Source organism: Artemia franciscana, chromosome 14, assembly GCF_032884065.1.
Source record: "Artemia franciscana chromosome 14, ASM3288406v1, whole genome shotgun sequence".
Classification (NCBI taxonomy): Eukaryota; Metazoa; Arthropoda; class Branchiopoda; order Anostraca; family Artemiidae; genus Artemia; species Artemia franciscana.
The window spans coordinates 16,505,723-16,529,251 of record NC_088876.1 but is presented as its reverse complement, the minus strand read 5'-3'; the positions used below and the strand labels follow the sequence as shown (position 1 = coordinate 16,529,251).

General features: G+C 37.3%; 1 protein-coding gene across 1 annotated transcript; it reads left to right on the top strand.

The window, feature by feature from the left end:
- Window positions 1-5,996: 5,996 nt before the first annotated feature.
- LOC136035394 (small ribosomal subunit protein uS14m-like) lies at window positions 5,997-22,935 on the top strand. Its single transcript, XM_065717172.1, has 3 exons — window positions 5,997-6,143; window positions 13,809-13,961; window positions 22,693-22,935. The coding sequence occupies exons 1-3, from the start codon at window positions 6,096-6,098 to the stop codon at window positions 22,876-22,878; spliced, it is 387 nt and encodes a 128-aa protein (XP_065573244.1). The 5' UTR covers window positions 5,997-6,095; the 3' UTR covers window positions 22,879-22,935.
- The last annotated feature ends 594 nt before the right edge of the window (window positions 22,936-23,529 follow it).

The following is a 23,529-nucleotide window of genomic DNA, read 5'->3' as shown; positions in this document are numbered from 1 at the left end:
AAAAGAGAAATCACCAGTGCAACAGCACACACAAAAAAATTCAAGCAATGGTTGGTTTACATATTTAATATATGCTACACTTTACCCCCACCCCCTGATGTGCAAGTATATAGCCCAAATTTGTTTCTAAACTATTACAGATTTGTAATGACCCCATATATAGGTCATTTTTAAGAGGTCAAAAAGTGCTTAAATATGAACTTGTGGTAGAAGCAATTATTATATTTGTAAACAGCATTACAAAAGGCATCAAGTGGTATATTCAAATTATATGTAAGCCAGTAATACTGTTTGTACCAGTTTTACCCAATGGTAAAACTGGTGCAAACATAAATAGGTAACAGAAAAAGTGAAATTTAATGTAAATGACAATCAGGAACTGGATCAAGGGGGCCAAAAACAGGGCTATATAATTGGAGTTCAAAGAACGTGGTGATTTTTTAGTGAAAAAAAAAGCACTTCCCTGGCTAATTTAGGACTTTGAATTAATTAGCCTACCAAAATTTTCCTATCCTATGCAATTGAAATAATTTTCCCTTTTCAGAGCATTAAGACAATTTATCACAATAAAAAATATCCAAAGCATCTTGAATGGAATGACTTAAAAAGGCAAATGACAACCACAATTTGAAATCTTACAATTAAACTTCTGGCCACACAAATTGTATTAGGCTACCCAGCTCTGAAATAATTGCTGAAGCTGTATTTGCCTGTAAAATTTGAAACAGGCCCAAAGTCCTAGCCTCTTCCTTGTCAAAACTTCACATAGCATTAAAATAATAATTACACGTGACCAATGTTGTTATTATTCGCAATTAATCTTGCCGTTTTCAGTAACACGTGGCCGACAAGTATTTGTTGCTATCTTTTAGGGGTTAAACCTCGATTAGTAAAAATCCCATTGGACAAGTAAAGAAACGCACCCCATGGGTGCGTTTCTTGCCCCATGGTGTTTTCCGGCACGAAAACCCCATGGTGTTTTCCGGCACCAGATCCGGCTTTGCCGCTTTTTGGACAATTGTTTTCATTTTCGTCACTTTTGGCAAAAAATTCGAAAGAAAGATTCTGAATCATTTGTGCTGTGTTTGCGGTGTTACAGGAACCTAAAGAAAAGTTGGAGTACAGCTAAGATTAATAAAAAAATATGTTGTTTAGTTTTTGCGTTTTCAGCCAAAATGTCTACTCTGTATGGCGAGAAAATGAAAACGGCGAAAAAACCTGTCTTCACTATGAGCTGCCCCAGCCGACTCGGCCGGAAAACGTCATAATGAAGACAGGGCTTAAAAGATTTGCGCCAACAGACCACAGATACGGTGTCTGTCGCTGCCGACAAGGCTTAATTGCCCTCACTCCCTCTTTTCCTTCAGTAGCATATCAGATCTTCTGCAAAATTTTTCGACAATTTCCCGCAGACTGATATCGAAAAGCAAGTGAAACGCGTTTGGCTTGGAACGTGCTTCACATCCTTTTCAACTGGCTTTCGCCAACGCGTTGGGTAACGCTGCTTTCGCAAAAATACACAACCCCAGCATTATTTCGTCCAAACATTAACGTATTCATGAAATCAAATAACTAAGAGATCAAACTGATAAGGAGAGAAATAATTACAAGATAAATATCACTTGTTCTGTATAAAGCTAATCTATTCTTCAAAAACAAGAAAATCTCAAATTCTTTGCAAATAGTAACAAGACAAATATCACATGTGCTCAATCAAATGTTGAATTAAAAAAGAAAAAGCACAGAAAACCAAAGAAAAAGGCTTTTTGGTGTCAAGAATATCTATTGTTTTCGAGGAAAATCCGTTTCTCTATGCCCACTCTCTTTCTTCTGAGAAGAGGTCAACGGCGTCTGTAAAAGACAATGAAAAGGCTTAATAATCGCAATCCTTTTCACTAAAAGCAGAATGGTGCACAACAAATGTCTAAGCAAATCCAAAATATTTTGCACGAGGCCTTTGCCATCTTTGTGGCTCAAAATGGACCGAACTGAAAAAACCTAGACATCATGAAGAGACCTTTATAAGGGAAAGACTGTGCTGGATTTTACATACGGTGCATTCCATGTTATGAAGGCTTACAAAAAGTGAGCAGATACAGAATTAATCGGATTCCAATTAGAATTAATCGGATTCCAGAAGCGTTATACAGAGATCCAGCCACACTCTGGGTTCAGAAAAGGCCACGTTTTTCAAGAAAGAAAGGAGAAAATTACAAGAATGTGAGAGTATGAAAGGAAAATTTAATGCAGAATTCCTGTACAAGAAATCTGTTCATAGCTTCAGCTTTCGTTTGTAAAAAAAAAAATCAATTTCTGATGGTTAACCATTTTGGAGAAACAAAACTTCGGCTACTGCAATCTGATTTCATTTATTTGGTTTTCTGATTGGTCAGTCAAATAGGTCAGGTTCAGATTTATTCTCTATTTGCTCATTCTTGTCGTCAGCCTTGCAGTACCACCTCGAAAAGTTGTTAAGTAATATTGGCGGAATCTGCCACCGATTCACCGAAGCAGCGTTACCAGAAACCATCTGCTTTACATGAATGAGTGAATCGACAGTTTTCACTTCCAACCGATTTCGCAGCATAGTTTTAATGTTTGTTAGTTGAGAAAACTGTCTTTCGGCACCAGCACTTGAGTGAGGTAATGCGCATAAGTTCTACGTAAAGTTTGATAGTTCAAAGAATTTGGTAGTTCTGTCGAGATTCTTTACATCTAACAAGAGCTTCCAAAAGTAAGATGGTGAGGACACTAGCTCTTCACCACCAGACTTCAGGATCATTTCTTCTTTGGGATGTGGCAGGCTCAGCCACTGGTTTTCGAGAGTGTCTATAACAGACTCTATCTCGCTCTGACTATTCCCCAGGAGTTTGCTAAATCTGCTGGTCAAAGGACTAATCATTCCAACAGTTCCATTCACGGCAACTGTCGGGTCTAAGTACTCGAAAGCTTGTGACGTCTTATCTTTATGATTGACCGCTTTCTCATCTGCTTTACCAGTTCAACGTAAAATCCCAGACACGTCAGCCTAAACTGTTCAACAGCTTTCCCTGATGCTCCTTCTTCATTCAGATAAGCTTCTGTGTTGAGACCACACAACACATCTTCTACATCTTTGTAGTTTATGGGCTCAAGAGGCAACTCAAAAGCATCACTTCTGTTTAGGATTTCTAGTTTCACGAACCATCTCATAATCGCTTTCAATGTTGATCTGAAGCTTGTTATCAAAGTGTGGATCATTGTGTCCTCAGACTGGAACTGTACGTTCAAGGTATTTACCTTACCAAGCGCAAAAGCCAGAAAGTACAAATATGCCTTCGTTGTAGGTTCTTTGATGTAGGCTAGAATCTTGGATGCCTTATGTTTTGAAGCCTTGTCTGCAGAGGGTTCCTTAGACTGTTTCACAAAAAAGGTAGCCGGGGGTGACCAGACTTCCAAAACTCGTCTGATAGCTGCCTCTAGAGAATGCCATCGGGTATGGGCAATCTGCAACAGTTTGTAATGCGTAGACTGGAGGAATTCCTGTATCTGGTTGAGCTCTGCAATTCTTTTTGGGCTCCTTGCAACATAGTTTATAAGATCTTTCAGTAAGAGCTCCAATCCATCCGGAAGAATCTTGGATGGATAGTTAGCATATAACGCAAGTGAGTGGCTTGTGCATCCAAGCATAAAAAATGTGTTAAAGATTCCTGAAACAACGCACCTAGTCCATCATGAACCCCGGTGCTTACAAATGCATTATCATATGCAATCCCTATCAGATTGGAGACAGGAGCTCCAATGTCTTTGAGGTAAGTTTGTATTAACTTTTTCTGTCCCTCACTTGATGCATCAGTCACTTCTACCAGGCTTAAGAGATACTCTCCCACTAAAAGAGTGGCATGATGCTTGTACTTCGCGATCATGACAAGCGCTTTTGCCGAACTCTTGTCTGTTGTTTCGTCCACTATGAGTGAATAATGGGCTCTAGTAAGAAGGTCCGCTAACGTCTGACACTCACGCGGAGCCATAAGGTCATGAATCACTCCCTTTACTTTTGTTCTTTTAAGCTTCGTCTGACGAAGAATACTTGAGTCTGAAACAGACGCCTTTAGAACCGCTGTTAAGGAAGCAGCTTTCTTAAAAGGTACATCCTCAGCAGCAAACCATGCCACAAGGCGCATTTCGCACAAAGAGACGGCCTGCCTTTTCTGCGATGTAGACTCAAAAACGGGGTTAAGCGGCATCTGGCTTCCGTCCATCTTTACTTTCTCTTTGTGGGATTCCCTCTTGCCGTCTACAACCATATTGTATTTTGACCCCTTTTAGAGTTTTACATCACCTCAATTAAACAGTTCGTGGTAACGAACTGTAGTAAGGAGCGACCCGGCTCAATAGTAAACGAAAGTCTAAAAAACGGAATTTTGATGCTAAGGAATACATCAAAAGAATTGAATTTTCATGCTGATTCTAAATATATAAGTTTCATAAAATTTAATCTTTGTCATCAAAAGTTACGAGCCTGAGAAAATTTGCCTTATTTAGGAAAATAGGGGGAAACCCCCCCTAAAAGTCATAGAATCTTAACGAAAATCACACCATCGCATTCAGCGTATAAGAGAATCCTGTAGAAAAAATTTCAAGCTCCTATCTACAAAAATGTGGAATTTCGAATTTTTTGCCAGAAGACAGATCACGGGTGCGTGTTTATTTATTTATTTTTTTTTTCCAGGGGTCATCGTACCGACCAAGTGGTCCTAGAATCTCGCAAGAGGGCTCATTCTAACGGAAATGAAAAGTTCTAGTGCCCTTTTTAAGTGACCAAAAAAATTGGAGGGCACCTAGGCCCCCTCCCACGCTCATTTTTCCCTAATTCAACAGATCCAAATTTTGAGATAGCCATTTTGTTCAGCATAGTCGAAAACCATATTAACTATGTCTTTGGAATGACTCACTTCCCCACAGTCCCTGGGGGAGGGTCTGCAAGTTATAAACTTTGTCCAGTGTTTACATACAGTAATTGTTATTGGAAAGTGTACAGACGTTTTCAGGGGGATTTTTTGGTTTGGGGTGGAGTTGAGGGGAGGGAGCTATGTGGGAGGATCTTCTCTTGGAGGAATATGTCATGGGGGAAGAGAAATTTAATGAAAAGGGTGCGGGATTTTCTAGCATTACTATAAAAAAAAAACAGTGAAAAAATAAACACGAAAAAGTTTTTCAACTGAAAGTAAGGAGTAGCATTAAAGCTTAGAACAAACAAAGATTATTACGCATATGAGGGGTTTTAAAAATACTTTAGCATAAAGAGCGAGGTATTTAGGAGGAGATAAATACCTTGCTCTTTATGCTAAAGTATTTTTAGTAATTTCAACTATTTTTTCCACGGCGTTTCTGATTCAAGGGTCATCTTTAAAGAATTGGGACAAAACTTAAGATTTAGTGTAAAAGGCAAGGTATTAACAAGGGGACAAACCCACTCATATACATAATAAAAAATATAAGAGCATAAAAGTTTGTTACGTAAGTTAATTCTTAAGTTACGTATATTTTTTACTAATAAAAACGTTCGTTAAAAATTAAAAGTTCTAGTTGCCTTTTTAAGTAACCGAAAAATTGGAGGGCAACTAGGCCTCCATCCCAACCCCTTATTTCTCAAAATCGTCTGATCAAAACCAAGAGAAAGCCGTTTAGCCAAAAAAAAAAAAAAAATGAATATGCAAATTTAATTTAAATAATTAATGTGCGGAGAGCCAAAATCAAAAATGCATTAATTCAAAAACTTTCAGAAATTAAATAGTAAGGAGCGATATTAAAACTTAAAACGAACAGAAATTACTCTGTATATGAAATGGGTTTTCCCCTCCGCAACCCCTTGCTCTTTACGCTAAAGTTTTTAATTGTTTTAAAAAGCGGAATTGTGGCAAAGAGTCAAACTTTAGCGTAAAGAGCGAGGGATTGCGGAGGGGCAACCCATTTCATATACGGAGTAATTTCTGTTCGTTTTAAGTTTTAATATTGCTCCTTACTTTCAGTTTAAAAAAACAGTTTTTTTTTATTTAATTTCATAATTGAATTGCAACTTTGTCTGGAATCCCGCAAATTTTTGAAGCTATTACATGATGCTCGATAAAATTTGTAGAAGACTGCTTTCGTCACCATTAAGAGTGAGTATGAATAGCAGATGTATCACCTATTTTTTTACCTTATGATTCCTGTGGTTAAATTCCTTTAGGCTTTCTTGGTCAAGTTTCCCTTGTATTGTAAAATTATTGGTGACATTTTAGTCAATTGACTTCTTGCTATCTCGGAAAGGGTTTAGGTTAGGAAAATGAAACTTTCAGAGATGGGTCTACAGGCTAAAGTATGTCCCGGGAAGGTATTTTAAAGCACCCACCTCCACCCCTTCTCCCTCTAGAGGGCCCTGAAATTTGCCTAAATGACAGGTCTATACCTATTGAAATTTTGACAAAACAATATTTTACCTTAATTTTTAGTTACCAGTTGCTTTTTCTCTGCCTTTAGCTCTGAAAATGCAATTCCTGTTATTTGAATAGAATTTTGAGCCATGTCAATGTTTTTTTTCAGAATTTAAGAAATGTATTTGCATATCTTTAAGACCTTATAAAATGGAATTGAGCAAAGTTATGAAGCTGAAAACCATTTTGTTGTACTTCAATTAAGCAGAAGATCTATTTTGCAACCGTTTCACTTATATAACACACATATTTTTAAAGGTCATGAAAGGTCAGTGCCCTCTAGAGTGAGAAGGAGTGGAGGTAGTTGCTTCAAAATACCTTCTCGGGACATACTTTAGTCTGTAGATTTATTCCTGAAAGTTTCATTTTTCTAACCTAAACCCTTTCTGAGATAGCAAGAAGTCAATTAATTAGAATTTTACTGATGGTAAAATTCTAGTTAATTGACTTCTTGCTATCTTGGAAACAGTTTAGGTTAGGAAAATGAAACTTTCAGGGACGTGTCTATAGGCTAAAGTATGTCCTGGGAAGGTGTTTTGAAGTACCCACCTCTACTCCTTCTCTCTCTAGAGGGCCCTGAAATTTGCCCACATGACAGGTCTATAGCCTACCTATTGAAATTTTGAAAAAACAACATTTTACATTAATTTTCAGTTACTAATTGCTTTTTCTCTGCCTTTAGTTCTGAAAATGCAATTCCTGTTATTTGAGTAGAATTTTGAACCAAATCAATGTTTTTCTTCAAAATTTAGGAAATATATTAGCATATCTTTAAACCCTTTTAAAATAGAATTGAGCAAAGTTATGAAGCCAAAAACAATTTTGTTGTACTTCAATTGAGTAGAAGATCTATTATGCAAGGTTTCACTTTTGTAACACATATTTTTTAAGGTCAAGCCCCTCTAGAGGGAGAAGGAGTGAGAAAAAACATGGTAATCTGACTATAAGACATATCCTACATGTTATGAAGTTAGAATTGCATTGTTTGCTTTTAGTTTTGATAATCCTTTTGAGTCCTAGGACTTTATCTAGGTTCATCAGGAGATAAGGATATAAAATACAAAATCCAATGGTTCTTTTTTTGGCATTTAATCTACAAAAGTAGCCAACTGCTTCTATTTACTTGCTTTTTCATTATAAATTCCAGTTAGATTAATTGGAAAGAACCTGAAAATTGGCACCTAGTTCATGATTATTGTAGAAAATGTAGGATTACAATACAAAATGATTAAGATACATTATGTATTCTAATAGAAACCATAAATACTTGCTTCTATCAATAATAAAAGTACAGTACTTCATGTAAGCCCCTTCCCTCTCATCCTGATGCAGCAATCAACAATATACAGTGAACATTCAAGATATATTTAGAATAGTGTAACTACATTCTTCCTGCTGATTGATCAATGTTCACTCTATACAAGAGAAGAGGTACAATATTGCAAAATATAGGATTAATATATAAGCTAGAGTAGACTACATTTTTATCCATCAGAGAGGAAGGGGTCCAGTAAAGCGATACACTTATAAAAATGAGAAAAGTAATTGTTTGAAGGCATTTTTGTTTGGAAATAGCATAAAAAGATGCATCAAGTGGTGTGTTCATCTTGATTATAGTTGCAATATAAAGCATTAGCCTACAAATTTAACCTTTTTTAAGTTCTAACAGTATTAGAAGGCAATTACCCTCCTAAAAGATAACTTCTTAAATGCATTGTAGATAGAATATCTTGGCACTGTATTTCAATTGATAATTCTCTCAAAAAGAGGGGAAAAACCTGAAAATTGTCATTCAGCCCTTGCAAAACACATTAATGACAAGCTGTACTGCAGTATTTTATTTGACCATGCCAGTTTGATTTCAAATGACAAGGGACAAGGTTTTGAGATTCAGTTTTTTGACCTTTGAAATTTTTCATTCTGCAAATTCTGATTTTATCTGTTGTGGGCTATTCTCAATTGTTTGTTTGTTTTTTAGATTTTTTCATTTTCATAATTTTTTTTTCTTTTTTTTACCTTCCACATGGGTTGTTTTATCTTTTGTTTTTGTTTTTTTTTTTACTTTGATTTTCTCATATTCAGAATATTTTTTTTAATGTGTTTCAGAGTTACTCCCAGTTAAAGTCCACTAACATTATACAAAACTTTTGCCAATTCTCTTGATTTGCATTGAAAGTTTGTAACTGTTTCAGGGTCAAAATTTCTATTAGTCTGGGTGAATTAATCCAAAAATTGATGTCTAATCAGCAAGTACTTTGTGAGGTATATTTGAGGAACTCTCTCAAAAACCTAAGCTTTCTTCAAGGCTAACAGATAGAGGAAAGGCATAAATAACATAAGGAAAGTTTCAGATCTGGTAGATCTGTGGACACTAACCTTATCCAAACATATGAATTAGTGACTACACTGCTTGATGAGGGTTTTCCTGTTGACATGATTCTTCTTGATCTGTCCAAAGCATTTGACAAAGTTTGTCATGAATTCCTCATAATCAAATTGAGGGCTGCAGGTGTCAACGAAGGTGTTGTACAGTGGATTATGGGCTTCCTTTCTGAAAGATCACAGAGTGTCAGAGTTTTTGATTTGCAAGGAACTCCTCATTTCTCTTCTCACACAACTGTATTAAGTGGCGGGCCCCAGGGCACTATTCTTGGACCAACACTTTTCAACTTCTATGTTAACGAATTACCCACCCTTCTTTCAAATCTTATTACCCTTTACGCTGATGACTCAAAACTAGTTGGAAAAGCGGCTACTCCCTCTGACCAGCAATCAATTCAAACAGATCTTGATAGTCTAGAAAGATGGGCTAACATGTGGCTTCTGACTTTCAATGTTGACAAATGCCATGTAATTCATTTTGGCAAAAATAACAAGCATCATAATTATTTCCTTCAAGACAACTTCCTTTCTGCTGTTTCCGATGAAAGAGATCTTGGGGTTATTGTAGATCACCAATTAAAGTTTAGCAGCCATGCTAAGTCTGTTTCATCTTCTGCAAATAAAACCCTCGGTATCATAAAAAGAACCATCTCCAGCCGACACCCTAGAGTTCTTATGAAGTTATATAAGGCGCTTGTACGTCCACGCCTGGAGGTTGGAATGTCATTGGCAGCCCCTTTCTTCAAAAAAGATGGGAAGTTGCTTGAGGATGTCCAGCGTCGTGCCACTAAGATGGTTATCAACATGAATAAATTTCCATACAAAGAAAGACTACGTCGTTTGAAGCTGCCGACGCTGACATACCGACGGAAAACGGGTGACATTATTTTAACCAAAAAAATCCTCTCTAAAAATACCCTTCCTGGTCTCTTTGCACAGCCCTTGCATTCTGGTACTAGAGGACATTCTTTGAAGCTCTCCATGCAGCGTTCCATGAGTAGACATAGAAGCCACTTCTTCAGCCAAAGAATCATCAATATGTGGAACCAGCTCTCTGAAGAAACAGTTTCTGCTACTTCAATTGACATGTTCATGTCCCACCTTGATAGGGAATGGCTCTGCCAGGAGTTCCTTTACAATTGGGAAGCTGCAGAGTCCTCCACAAGAGTCTAATCTAACAGCCACAATCTACACCAAACGAATTCTTTTTTTTTCTCATGGAGCATCACAAGGATGGATAATCCTTATATCGCTCCAAGCTGCGATTTAAGGTAATTTAAGGTAAAGGTATAGATAGAGGAAAAGATATAGAGGAACAGATAGAGGAAAGGTATAAATAACATACATTCACTGCTCTTTTATTATACTAATAAAAGAGTGGTGGGTGTATTAAGCTACATAAAAATATTTGTTTATCTTGTTTTTGTGTGTTTTCAGATCTATATTTCAAATTTTGAACCAACTGTTGATGAAAAATCAATAAAAAAAAAAAAAAAAAATGAAAACCTGCAAAGTCAGCAAGATTTTGTGCATAGTTTTAAGGGCTGGGATGTAGCTAAACTGAAATTAACTCTACCTTAAATTACCCTAAATACCTTAAATCACAGCTTGGAGCAATATAAGGATTATCCATCCTTGTGATGCTCCATGAAAAAAAAGAGAATTCATTTGGTGTAGATTGTGGCTGTAGACTCTTGTGGAGGACTCTGCAGCTTCCCAATTGTAAAGAAACTCTTGGCAGAGCCATTCCCTATCAAGGTGGGACTTGAATATGTCAGTTGAAGTAGCAGAAACTGTTTCCTCAGACAGCTGGTTCTACATATTGATGATTCTTTGGCTGAAGAAATGGCTTCTATGTCTACTCTTGGAACGCTGCATGGGGAGCTTCAATGAACGTCCTCTAGTACCAGAATGCAAGGGCTGTGCAAAGAGACCGGGAAGGGTGTTTTTAGAGAGGATTTTTTTGGTTAAAATAATGTCACCTCTTTTCCTTTGGTATGTCAGTGTTAGCAGCTTCAAACAACGTAGTCTTTCTTCACATGGAAATTTATTCATGCTGCTAACCATCTTAGTGGCATGACGCTGGACATCCTCAAGCAACTTTTTATCTTTTTTGAAAAAAGGGGCTGCCAATGACATTCCAACCTCCAGGCGAGGATGCACAAGCGCCTTATATAACTTCATAAGAACTCTTGGGTGTCAGCTAGAGATGGTTCTTTTTATGATACCAAGGGTTTTATTTGCAGAAGATGAAACAGACTTAGTATGGCTGCTAAACTTTAACTGGTAATCTAAAACAACCCCAATATCTCTCATCAGAAACAGCAGAAGGGAAGCTGTCTTGAAGGAAATACTTATGATGCTTGTTGCATTTGCCAAAATGGATTACATGGCATTTATCCACATTGGAAGTAAGGAGCCACATGTTAGCCCATCTTCCTAGACTGTCAAGATCTGTTTGAATTAATTGCTGGTCAGAGGGAGTAGCCACTTTTCCAACTAGTTTTGAGTCATCAGCATAAAGGATAACAAGATTTGAAAGAAGGGTGGGTAGATCGTTAACATAGAAGTTGAAAAGTGTTGGTCCAAGAATAGAAACATTCAAGAAAAAGGAACATTTAGTTCAGAAGAGGAGATAAAATATACTGGGTCTATACATGGTATATGAGAGGCATTAAACACAGAAAAAAGGAATAACCCATACACCACTGCCATTCTAATTGCAACCCTGTTCTTCCCTCTTGTCTAATAGGACGAAATGTAATTCTAAGCTATGTAAATATGATTACTAATTTTGTTTCCGTTCTGCAAAAAACACAAATAAGATCCTTGCCTATATACAAAAGACTTTTCATTTTTGTTAATTTTCCTTAAGTTGGCTTTATTTTGAATTATCGACAATTTTAATTATTTTTGTGCGGAGAGCCAAGATCAAAACATGCATTCATTCAAAAACGTCCAGAAATTAAATAAAAAAAAATTGTTTTTTTAAATGAAAGTAAGAAGCAACATTAAAACTTAAAACGAACAGTAATTACTCCGTATATGAAAGGGGCTTTTCCTCCTCAACACACCGCTCTTTACGCTAAAGTTTCTTACTGTTTTAAAAATAGAGTTAAGAGAAAAAGAGTCAAACTTTAGTGTAAAGAGCGGGGCATTGAGGAGGAAAAGCCCCTTTCATGTACAGAGTAATCTCTGTTCGTTTTAAATTTTAATGCTGCTCCTTACTTTCATTAAATTTTTTTTTTATTTATTTAATAAATTTGAAAAAAGGAAGTGAATAAGTTTGATTCAGTTGCAAATTTGTATTCTTGCCAACCATGTAATTTCCCTTCAAGAAAAATTTAATAAAACTATGGAACTGAAATATCAATCCAAAGTGCCAAATTTAATAATCAAATATCATAACATTATGGTATTATTGAAAGGAAACTTATTTTTGCCTTGATTATCCCTATAAATTCATTCTTTGTTTTTGTTTCCATTCTCAAATCAATGTTATCTTTACCTTTTGCATTATTACAGCCGTACCAATTATTTTTCTTTTTTATCTCTTCAATGTATTACATTCTTCCTTATCCCCTAGAGGCTTGATTTCTTTTCCTGTTCTCTAGGCTGCAAATACTGATGCCACACGCATGTCTACCCATGAAAAAATCTAATATTGCTTGTTTCCTCTGGTTTACATGTTCTCTGGAGCAGCTGCATTTGGTCTACCTTTGTCTAATGCTTTAGATAGGAAATGGTGTTAATGTTTATATCTCTCTATAGTGCCCCAGCCTTAGCTGCTTCACATGCAATAGAAGTTTGTTACCCTTCACATTAAGGGGAATCAAGAACAGAATAAATAAAGAGATAATAGGCTATTTCTTACTAGATGCTTGCATTGTATCAATTGACAAACAAGGATGTAAAAAACTTCCTATATGGTACCGGTTATTGGCTAACACCATAGGGGAAAAACTGAATTTTTCTTTGTAAATTGGTCTTGTGTCTAGTGGGAATTTAAATGAGTAAAAAATTCCAGAGAGAACTTTAAGCCCAAACATCAGCACAAAGTATCCCTCCTCCAAGCCAGACAAGTTTAAATTTGCTAAATATAATTAAAAAAGTTTTAGAAAAGTAGAAAAAATGTGTCTTGAATTAAAGAAAAAGAAATCTTGTATGCCTTAAAATCCCACTAAAATCATTGGAATTACGCCTTCAAAACCGAGAAAACCACATCCCAACCAAAATTAAAAGAAAACATTTTTTCTTTTCAATATTAATGGGTATAATATGCAGTCTGTATAGACATTTTTCTGTGTAAATTTCTAAGAACATTACAGCTGCTTGGATGGAAGTGCCTGGAGGGGAGGGTGATGTATCCTCTGAGTCAAATTTGAAGTACATAAAAGTCTGTACATAAAATTTGAAGAAGATGAAAGTTGTGGTTCAATTACTACTGCAACACAATGAGTAGAAACAAAGTTGTATGAGATAGAGCTGCATTGAGCCTCCTTACTGCATCTATTACAAGCTAATGTACCTGTATATATTCAGTAAAAAAAGGTAAAGAATACAGCATTAGACTTTAGACAGAGCTTAGACAGCTTAGAGCTTAGACAGTCCCTACCGGCGCTACAAATCTCCGTTTCTTGGCCCTTCAGCCAGGAAGTGCAATGGGGGGTTGGGGGCCAACCATCCTGTGCTTTTGCACACCCTTCCTGTTTACCTTCCCCAGATTTCTCCAGGTACCCATTTAGAGCTGGGTTGACTCTGGCTGAGCTTACAGAGTCATGCCACTGACCCCTAACCCAAACTAAATAATTGGGTGCACTAGGATTCGAACCCCCGCCCTCTCAGACAAAAGATCCCTAATCCGGCGCGTCAACCCACTCGGCCAGGACTGCTCTTCTCCAATATATCTTCAATAAGTATCCAAAACCAAAGAAAAGTTTTTTGTCTGTTTTTTTACTATTTTTGTTTCAGAGTGTTGTAGACCAGCAGCAAGTTCGGCAAAAATGGGCTGATTGGAGAATGATAAAAGATAACAAGCGAAGACAATGCGTCAAAAATCATTTCGAAGAAAGGATCAGACATTTAGCAGTAAAGAAAGCAACAGTTCTGCCACCAGAGCTTCAGGTATTCAGTAGCTTAGCTAATGATACTAGTTAAATTAATTTCGCCAAATGCTCTCTTTGTATCATTTTTTACAACATAAACAATAGTCTGATGTGAATAAGTTGTTAATTAGTTTCTTGAATACTCAAGTGCTACTTGAATTATGAATTCTAATAAGTGGTATGTAAATGGCAATTGATGCTTCTAAAACATTATAGTCAGTTCTGTCTAACCATTTTTGCTTTTTCAAAAGGGAAGCATTTTAAAATTGTTACTACTACTACTACTACTAATAACTCACTGCAGCACCAAGCCGCCTGAGGCCAACACAGCTACGCACGCTCCTCCTCCAACCTAATCTATTCAAAGCCTCCCTCTTTACACCCTCCCAGGAAGTTCCCATTTCCTTTAAATCCTTATTTATGACATCCTCCCAACCCAGACAAGGACGACCTGCTTTCCGTGTAGCCCCAGACGGTTGGCCAAAAAGGACAATCTTCGGTAATCTGTCATCCTTCATCCGTAGAACGTGGCCTAGCCATCTCAACCTTTCTTTCATTATAGCCCCAGAAAGCGGGATTGAACCACACTTTTCGTACAACCTACTGTTTGAAATACGGTCAGTCAGCCGGGTACCCAGAACAATCCGTAGGCAATTTCTCTGGAAAACATCTAGTAAATTTTCATCTGCTTTTCGGAGTGTCCATGCTTCAGAGCCATATTTGACCACTGTCATCACTGTAGCTTCCAATATTCTAATCTTGGTTTGTAGGCTTATCTTTCTATTCTTCCAAACTTTTTTTAACTGTGAAAAAACACCCTGAGCTTTAGCTATTCTACTTTTAACATCTTCACTGCTCCCACCATCTTTACTAATAATACTACCAAGGTAACTGAAGCTCCCAACCTGATCAATCTTTTCGTTACCTAAGGTCACCTGTTCATCTTCACTTATTCCTAGCCTTAGTGACTTAGTCTTCTTAACATTAATTTTCAAGCCTATTTTAGCACCCTGAACTCGTAAAACCTCTAAAAATTCATTCATTTTGCTCACACTTTCATCTAATATGCTTAAATCATCAGCATAATCTAAGTCCAGGAGCGTTCTTCCTCCCCATTTGATTCCATGGTCTCCAATTGCCTTTCCTGTGCCCCTTAAGACGAAGTCCATCAAAATGATCCATATAAAGGGGGATAGAACACAACCCTGCTTAACTCCTGATTTAATACAAAACCAGTTGCTAACCTCATTTCCTACCTTAACCGCAGCAGTATTATTCTCGTACATAGCGCAAATCACTTTAATGTATTTTTCTGGTATACCATATAACGATAAGACCTTTGTTAACGCTGTTCTATCAACAGAATCGAAAGCTTGCTCATAATCGATAAAACTAAGGACCAAAGGTGTTTGACAACGAAGGGACTTCTCAATTATTAACCTAAGAGTGAAAACATGGTCGACACATCCTCTACCTTTTCTAAAACCGCATTGTTCTTCCCTTAAAACTTTGTCTACAGCATTAAACTAGCTTTACATGATATAAGGTTTTTTTTGTTCATCTGATTGAAGAGACATGGTAGTCCCTACTAAAAGAAGTGACATGTGAAAGTATGTTAAGCCACTTTTGGTTTATTGTCATGATAGAGGCATGGGGAAAAATTCGTTTGGTTGGCTAGTGTTTCAAGCTGTGAAATGCTCCTTATTTCAAGTCTTTTGAGCTTTGCTCTTATGTACGAAACTGGCTTCTTTTTCAGCTAGTGTTTTGCTAGTTCACAGAAAGGTATCACAAACCCTGAGAGTTATGTTCCTTGACGAAGCTATAGCAATGTAAACAACACAACATTTCACTGGATTGGTGGATAATTCTTTGGGGTTCTTTTGTTTTGTTGGTCTTTTCTGGTCTGAATAATATTTTGCTTGCTAAGTTGTATATTTAGGCTTTCCTCCCCATTGTAGTATAATAATTTTTAGGCATGATGTATAATGAGACATGAATACATATTGTTGTATCATTGTAATCAGTATCAATGATTACATCATTGTAATCAGGGTTAAGTATTTTGTATTAGGCTTGAAAAGAAATTAATAATCCCTGGTCGCACTGACAAGACCCATTACTTTTCTTGAGGCTTTAACAGTTTCCAATTATTTAAGTAACCTGAAAATTGCAACATGGACAGTTACAGCATTGATAGAAAACAGCTGTACTGAAACTTTTATTGATAAATCAAGATGTTTTTAACTGGACTTAAGAGTTTTACGATCTCATCTCCCAGGGCTATGAAACATGACATTAGGTGACGCAGAATTTTATTTGTGTAGAAGGGGGTGGGGTAACAGTGGTGGTTCTGGCTTCTCTCGTGCCTGGGCAAAATCTTGATTTGTGCCCCCTTCCCTCCCGAAATTTTCAGTGCAAATTTTAAAACATTTTCATTTATTAACAAAATTTTCCATTGATATAAATCGGGCTTTCCTTTGGAGCAAGTCGTCCCCAAGGACATAGTTATAAGGTTTGTTTTACTATGCTGATTAAAATGGCTATCTCAGAATTTTGATCCGGTGACTTGGGAAAAAATTAGCGTGGGAGGGAACCTAGGTGCCCTCCAATTTATTTGGTCACTTAAAAAGGGCACTAGAACTTTTAGTTTGCTTTAGAATGAGCCCTTTTGCAAAATTCTGGGACCACTGGGTCGATACGATCACCCCTGGGGAAATAAAAAAAAAACAAATAAACATGCACCTGTGATCTGTCTTCTGGCAAAAAATGCGAAATTCCACATTCTTGTAGATAGGAGCTTAAAACTTCTACAAGTTCTCTGATGCGCTGAATCTGATGGTGTGATTTTCGTTAAGATTCTATGACTTTTAGGGGGTATTTCTGCCTATTTTCTAAAATATGGCAAATTTTCTCAGGCTCATAACTTTTGATGGGTAAAACCAAACTTGATTATTTAAAATCAACATTAAAATACGATTCTTTTGATGTATCTATTGGTATCAAAATTCCGTTTTTTTAGAGTTATGGTTACTATTGAGCTGGGTTGCTCCTTAGTGCAGTTTGTTACAATGAACTGTTTGATTTGATAGAGTTAAGTTCTTTTTAAGTAAATAATATTATGCATCTTTTGAAAATCGTGGAAATAAACTGTGGGTTGATAGAACCAGACCTTTTATAAATAACATATATGTAATAAACAAATACCACTAGTTTTCTCAAGAAATACATTCAATTTCACTCTAAACAAAAAATTGCAATATTATGGTATTAATGGTGTGGTAGGGGACATCAGCATGTAAGTTTATTCCCTCCCCCTCCTGTTAGGTAGGAACTAGATCTGGTACTGAGCATGATAAATAGAACAAATTCGAAATCCAAGAACAAGAGCATTTTTCCTTTGGTCCGCTGTTACTTGTTATTAGTTCATGTATTCCTTTTAACATCTACTGTTACTATCCATCTCTGTTCGTTATGTTGGTTTAGTTTGTCATTTAAGAGCAGTATCACTTGTGCTTCTCATTGGTAGAGGAATCTTAAATCCCTTAGTTCTATGACTATCTACCTTAGTTCTGCCCTAGGGATGATGTATGATAGACTTATCTATGAGTGAAATGTGAAATGACATCATTTTTATACAATCCTAAAAAGGGCTTATGCCAGATTTGCCTCTTAACCAGACTGTCTGTCTTGGCTTTTTCTACAATTAGCCATTGTTTGATACCCCCTTTAACTACTTGATTTTAATTACACTGAATACTTCTCAGCGGTAATGGAATTACAGCTATCTCTTTGCTCCTTTCACAGTAGTTATTTAGAAAGTGGGCCCATAGCAAGAAAATGAACTTAGAAAGCAAGAAAGGTAGATTTTGTTTTAACTTGATCACCTGATCTTTCGAACCTAGATATATTTATATAATGCTAATAATAAATATATATTAGCTAATAAAAGTAAGTCATGAGTCAGTTTAAAGATGAAATGGATGAAATTTGATTAAATTTGGTGGAAAATAAGCAAGGTTCTGACTTGGTGCAAAAATTATTGAGGTCCAGAATCGATGTAAAAACAAGTTCTAACTGTTATTAACAACTTGTTGGCAAAAATGTAGGCATTTTGCGCTTTCTTGAAACTAGAATCATGCAGGGATTTCCATTCAACATGAACAGAGTCATATAATGGACCCCTGAATGCTCAAATACTCCCTTCTTCAACAAGTTTGTATTAGAAAGGTAGGCATGTCAGCGAAATCTGGAAAATTTTTTTAGTCTATATCATAAAAGCATAAAGTGGCCTCATTGTTCGTTCCTGTCTCTCTTACTATCAATTTTTTTTTAAAGAAAGGTAGGTATTTTGTAGCTTTTTTAAAGATGAATCATGAAATGATTTTGATCATGCATCATTGGTGGCACAAAAAGGGCCCATGTCCGTTCCAACATCACAACCCCAGCCATATTTTCAGCTGAAAGGTAACTAGGTTTTTTTTTCACTGAAAAGCTTGAAACTTAAGGCTCAAGTTCTTGGCTCAGTGTGAACTAAGGATGAGTGTTTTCAGAGGATTACGGTCATCATGGGCCAAGAAGATGAAGGCAAACAATTTTCGAGGCGTGTGCCATTTCTGAGCCCCGCCTATACTCCGCGCAAAACTACCCGGTTTTACTTGAAATTCAATATGCAGACAGAGTCGTTCCTAGGGTTGGTGGCACCCGGGGAGAAATTAATTGCAGCGCCCTCTCCTAATTAAAACAAGCAAAAAAGCCGAATCAAAGTGAAAAATTTGGTGTAAGTGGGCAACCCTCCAGCCGCCCCCCAGCCATGGCGCCGGCGTAAGAGTGGCCTGGACACTCCCCCTCCTTTGAACACCTATGACTGCACAGTCCTAAAGCCGAGCAAACTGTGCCAAAAATTTAGTACGTTGATCTTCACGGTCCAAGCACTTGCAATCTTCAAAGCTTCAGAGTTTGGGATTTTTTTTTATTTATCACGGATATTGACCTGTCATCGAAAATCGGCAAATACTTTTTATTTTTAGAAAGAGGGCTTGATAGTTCTGCTAAGTGTCCATTTTTGTTTTCTGATGCACTAGAGGGCAATCAAAACGTGTACCCTCCTCAATCACATATATTGACTTGTAACCATAAATCGTGTAGCTTGCTCATTCTCAGAGGCGAGGGATTACATAATGATGCTAATTGAATTAACTTTTATGCGCTGCTGGTCCATTTGAAGGTGGGAAACAAATTCCTTCATACATGTCATTATGCAACCATTTTATAATGGCTTAGTTTCCCCATTATTGGGTAAGTCTTTGATTGGCAATCTCGGGAATAGCCACAGAACCAAAATTTCTTACCATCAAAAACATCGAAAACGAATAATAATAGTTGTTATGTTTCAATGTAGCCTTGTATTTAGCACATTTTCCAAATAGGAACTCTAGATTCGGATAATTTATGATTTGGGGAAAGTAATAAAGCATTAGGTTGTGCATGTTGATGAATACTTAAAAGTAACATAATTGATTTGGTCAGAGGAAAAAAAAGGTTGGTTTTAAGCAACAACAGCATATTTTAAGACAGTCTTTAAGGAACATATCCACATTATACTAACAGAAAAATTCTTCTTGAGACACGACCTTAAAAAAATTTTTGAGTTGTTGATAACAAGAGATGAAGCAAATTCGATCGAGAAGAACCAAAGCCAGAATATTGCTCTTGCCTTACAAAGCCGACCAAAAGGTTGCTGCAACACTTCACGTTGCCCCAGCAACGTAAATATAGCTTCTGTTTTTTTTTAAATTTCACTTGTCATATTCAGTTTTTATGGCACTTGGTATTAACCAAGTGACATATAGCAATCGCAAATTCTGTCGGTCTGCCTGTCCTGGTTTTGCTACTTTAGGCACTTCCAGGTAAGCTAGGACGATGAAACTTGGCAGGCGTATCAGGGACCAGACCAAATTAAATTAGAAATAGTCGTTTTCTCGATTTGCCCATCTGGGGGAGGGGAGCGGGGGTCGGTTAATTCTGAAAAAATAGAAAAAAATGAAGTATTTTTAACTTACGAATGGGTGATGGGATCTTAATGAAATTTTATTTTTGGAAGGATATCGTGTCTCTGAGCTCTTATTTTAGATCCCGACCAGATCCGCTGAAATTGGGGGGAGTTGGGGGGGAGAGGGAACCTAAAATCTTGGAAAACGCTTAGAGTGGAGGGATCGGGATGGAACTTGGTGGAAAAAAATAAGCAGAAGCCCCAGATACGTGATTGACATAACCGGAACGGATCTGCTCTGATGGGGGGGGGGGGGGTTAATTCTGAAAATTAGAAAAAATGAGGTATTTTTAACTTACAAAGGAGTGATCGGATCTTAATAAAATTTGAAGTTTGGAAGAATAGTGTGTCTCAGAGCTCTTATTTTAAATCCTGACTGGATCCGGTGACATTGGGGAGAATTGAGGAGGGGGGGGGGCCTAAAATCTCGGAAAACGCTTAGAGTTGAGGGATCGGGATGAAACTTGGTGGGAAAAATGAGCACATGTCCTAGATACGTGATTGACATAACCGGAACGGATCCGCTCTCTTTGAATGAGTGGGGGGACGAGTTAATTCTGAAAAATTAGAAAAAATAAGGTATTTTTAACTTACGAACGAGTGATCGGATCTTAATGAAATTTAAGTTTTGGAGGGATATCGTGTCTCAGAGCTCTTCTTTTAAATCCCGACGGGATCATGTGACATTATGGGAAGCTGGAGGGGGCTAAAATCTTGGAAAACGCTTAGAGTGAAGGGATTGGGATGAAACTTGGTGGTAAAAATAATCGTAAGTGCTAGCTACTTGATTGAAATAACCGGAACGGACCCGCTCTTATCGGAGGAGTTGGGGGAGGAGGGTTAATTCTGAAATATTAAAAAAATGACGCATTTTTAACTTACGAAGGAGTGATCGGATCTTAATGAAATTTGATGTTTAGAAGGATATCGTGTCTCAGAGCTCTTATTTTAAATCGCGACCAGATCCGGCGAGGGGGAAGTTGGGGGGGGACGGAAGCTAAAATCTTGGAAAACACTTAGAATGGAGGGGTCGGGATGAAACTTGGTGGGAAAAATAAGCACAAGTCCTAGATACGGGATTGACATAACCGGAACGGATCTGCTCTCTTTGGGGGAGTTGGGCGTGGGGGAGGTTTAGTTCTAAAAGATTGGAAAAAATGAGGTATTTTTGACTTACTAAAGAGTGATCGTATCTGAATGAAATTTGATATTTAGAAGGACCTCGAAATTCAGGTCTCTTATTTTAAATCCCGAATGGATCCGGTGTCATTAGGGGAGGGGGGCGGAAATCTCTGAAAACGCTTAAAGCGGAGAGATCAGGATGAAACTTGGTTGAAAGAATAAGCACAAGTCCAAGATAGGTGACTGACATAACTGGACCGGATCCGCTCTCTTTGGTGGAGTTGGGGGGGGGGGAGTAATTCGGAAAAATTTGAAAAAATGAGGTATTTGTAACTTACGAAAGGGTGATCAGATCTTAATGAAGTTTGATATCTAGAAGGATCTTGTGCTTTAGAACTCTCATTTTAAATCTCGACCAGATCTGGTGACATTGAAGGGAGTTGGAGGAGGAAACCTAAATTCTTGGAAAACGTGAAAATCGAGGTATATTACGAATAAGTGATCGGATCTTAATGAAACTTGATATATAGAAGAATCTTATGTCTCAGATGCTCCATTTTCAATTCGAATCGGATCCGGGGACAAGAGGGTTGGAGGGGGGGAAACAGAAATCTTGGAAACAGGAAATCTTGGGAAACCCTTAGAGTGGAGAGATCGGGATGAAACTTGATGGGAAGAATAAGCACAAGTTATAGATACGAGATTGACATAATTGGTGCGGATCCGTTGTCTTTGAGGGAGCTGAGGGTTGTTAATTTGAAAAAATCAGAAAAATTGAGGTATTTTTAGCTTAAGAACAGGTGACCGGATCTTAATGAAATTTGATATTTAGAATGAATTCATGTCTCAGAACTCTTATTTCAAATCCCGACCAGATCTTTTGACATTGGGGGAGTTGGAGGGGGAACCGGAAATCTTGGAAAACCCGTGTAAATGTCGTAGATACGTGATTGACGTAACCGTACTGGATCCGCTCTCTTTGGTGGAGTTCAGTGCTTTGGCGAGTTTGGTGCTGCTGGGCGTGCTAGGACGATGAAAATTGGTAAACGTGTCAAGGAGCTGCACAAATTGACTTGATAAAGTCGTTTTCCCCGATTCGAACATCTGGAGGGCTAAAAAGAGAGGAAAAATTTGAAAAATTGAGGTATTTTTAACTTGCGAATGGGTGATCGGATCTTAATGAATTTTAATATTTAGAAGGACTTCGTGACTCAAAGCTCTTATTTTAAATCCCGGCCGGCATTACGCCCCTTATTTTCCTTTTAAAGCAATCTATTGATTCTTAGAATTTTGCTACAGTTCATACCATATGAGCTCTTGACTGTTTCGACCTCTTCACAAGTGCCATATGGGTTCTTAGCTCTTGTTAATAGAGTTTTGTGTTTTACGTTGGAAAATTTAGTTCTTTTCCGTCTCGTCAAACATTTCTTTATCCAGCGCTCACCATTAGTAATTTCAGAATATCGTTTTGCACTTGAGTAGTGAATTAGAGTCAAATTTGTAAAACTGAGTGTTTTACGCATACCTGAGAAACTTGATTAAACGACATTCGAGTTCAGTATTTTTTTTCCCCTTTTAGGCTGTTGCTGCCAAAGAAGTAGAGGAAAAATTTCCAAGAGATGCTTCTTATATAAGAGTAGTCAATAGATGCTCTGTTACTTCAAGGCCAAGAGGTACAGTGGAGCGCTACCGACTTAGTCGAATTGTGTGGAGGCATCTTGCTGATTATAACAAACTTTCTAGTGTCCAAAAAGCTATATGGTAATCTGCTGAATGTATGTATTATAGGAAACCAATAAACAAAACGTTGATTTGCTATTCATATCAGGAATATATGCTTGTGCTTTGCGGTCCATTTCATTGGAATGTATGATTTTCCAATTAGCATTAGTCTTCTTCTTAAAACGCTAGCTAGCGTTCAGGCTATAAATGAATGTGGCGATGTGAAGCGTGCCCTTAAACTATGTTCTGAGAGAAAATGAAACGTTTTGTGCAATCAAAACTTGAATTTAAGATGGTATGTCAAACCGGAAGCGAATGACTGAAAGGGGAAATTGTGAAGTCTTTTGAAAAACTGAGACCCCATCCCCTCCACCTCTAAAAATCGCCGAAGCTTAAGAAAAGATCCTTAAATAATTCATACAATGACTGATTTACTTTAAGTTTCAGAATGATGTGTGGAAGATTGAGTAATAAGTCTCATTCTAAGGTAAAGACACAAGACGAAAAGAGCAAAAACCCAACCCCTTCAAATTTTCCTTAATTCAGCTTCATATGCCCCCTTTTCAGTTTTAGCTTTGAAATCTGCTTTTCTGAAGGCTTGGACGCTCTAGTGGTCCGAGTGGGCTTTAAGTCTTAAGCTTAGGTCGGTTAAGAGCTGTCATTGACGTGACAGCATGCACGGTACTATAAATGG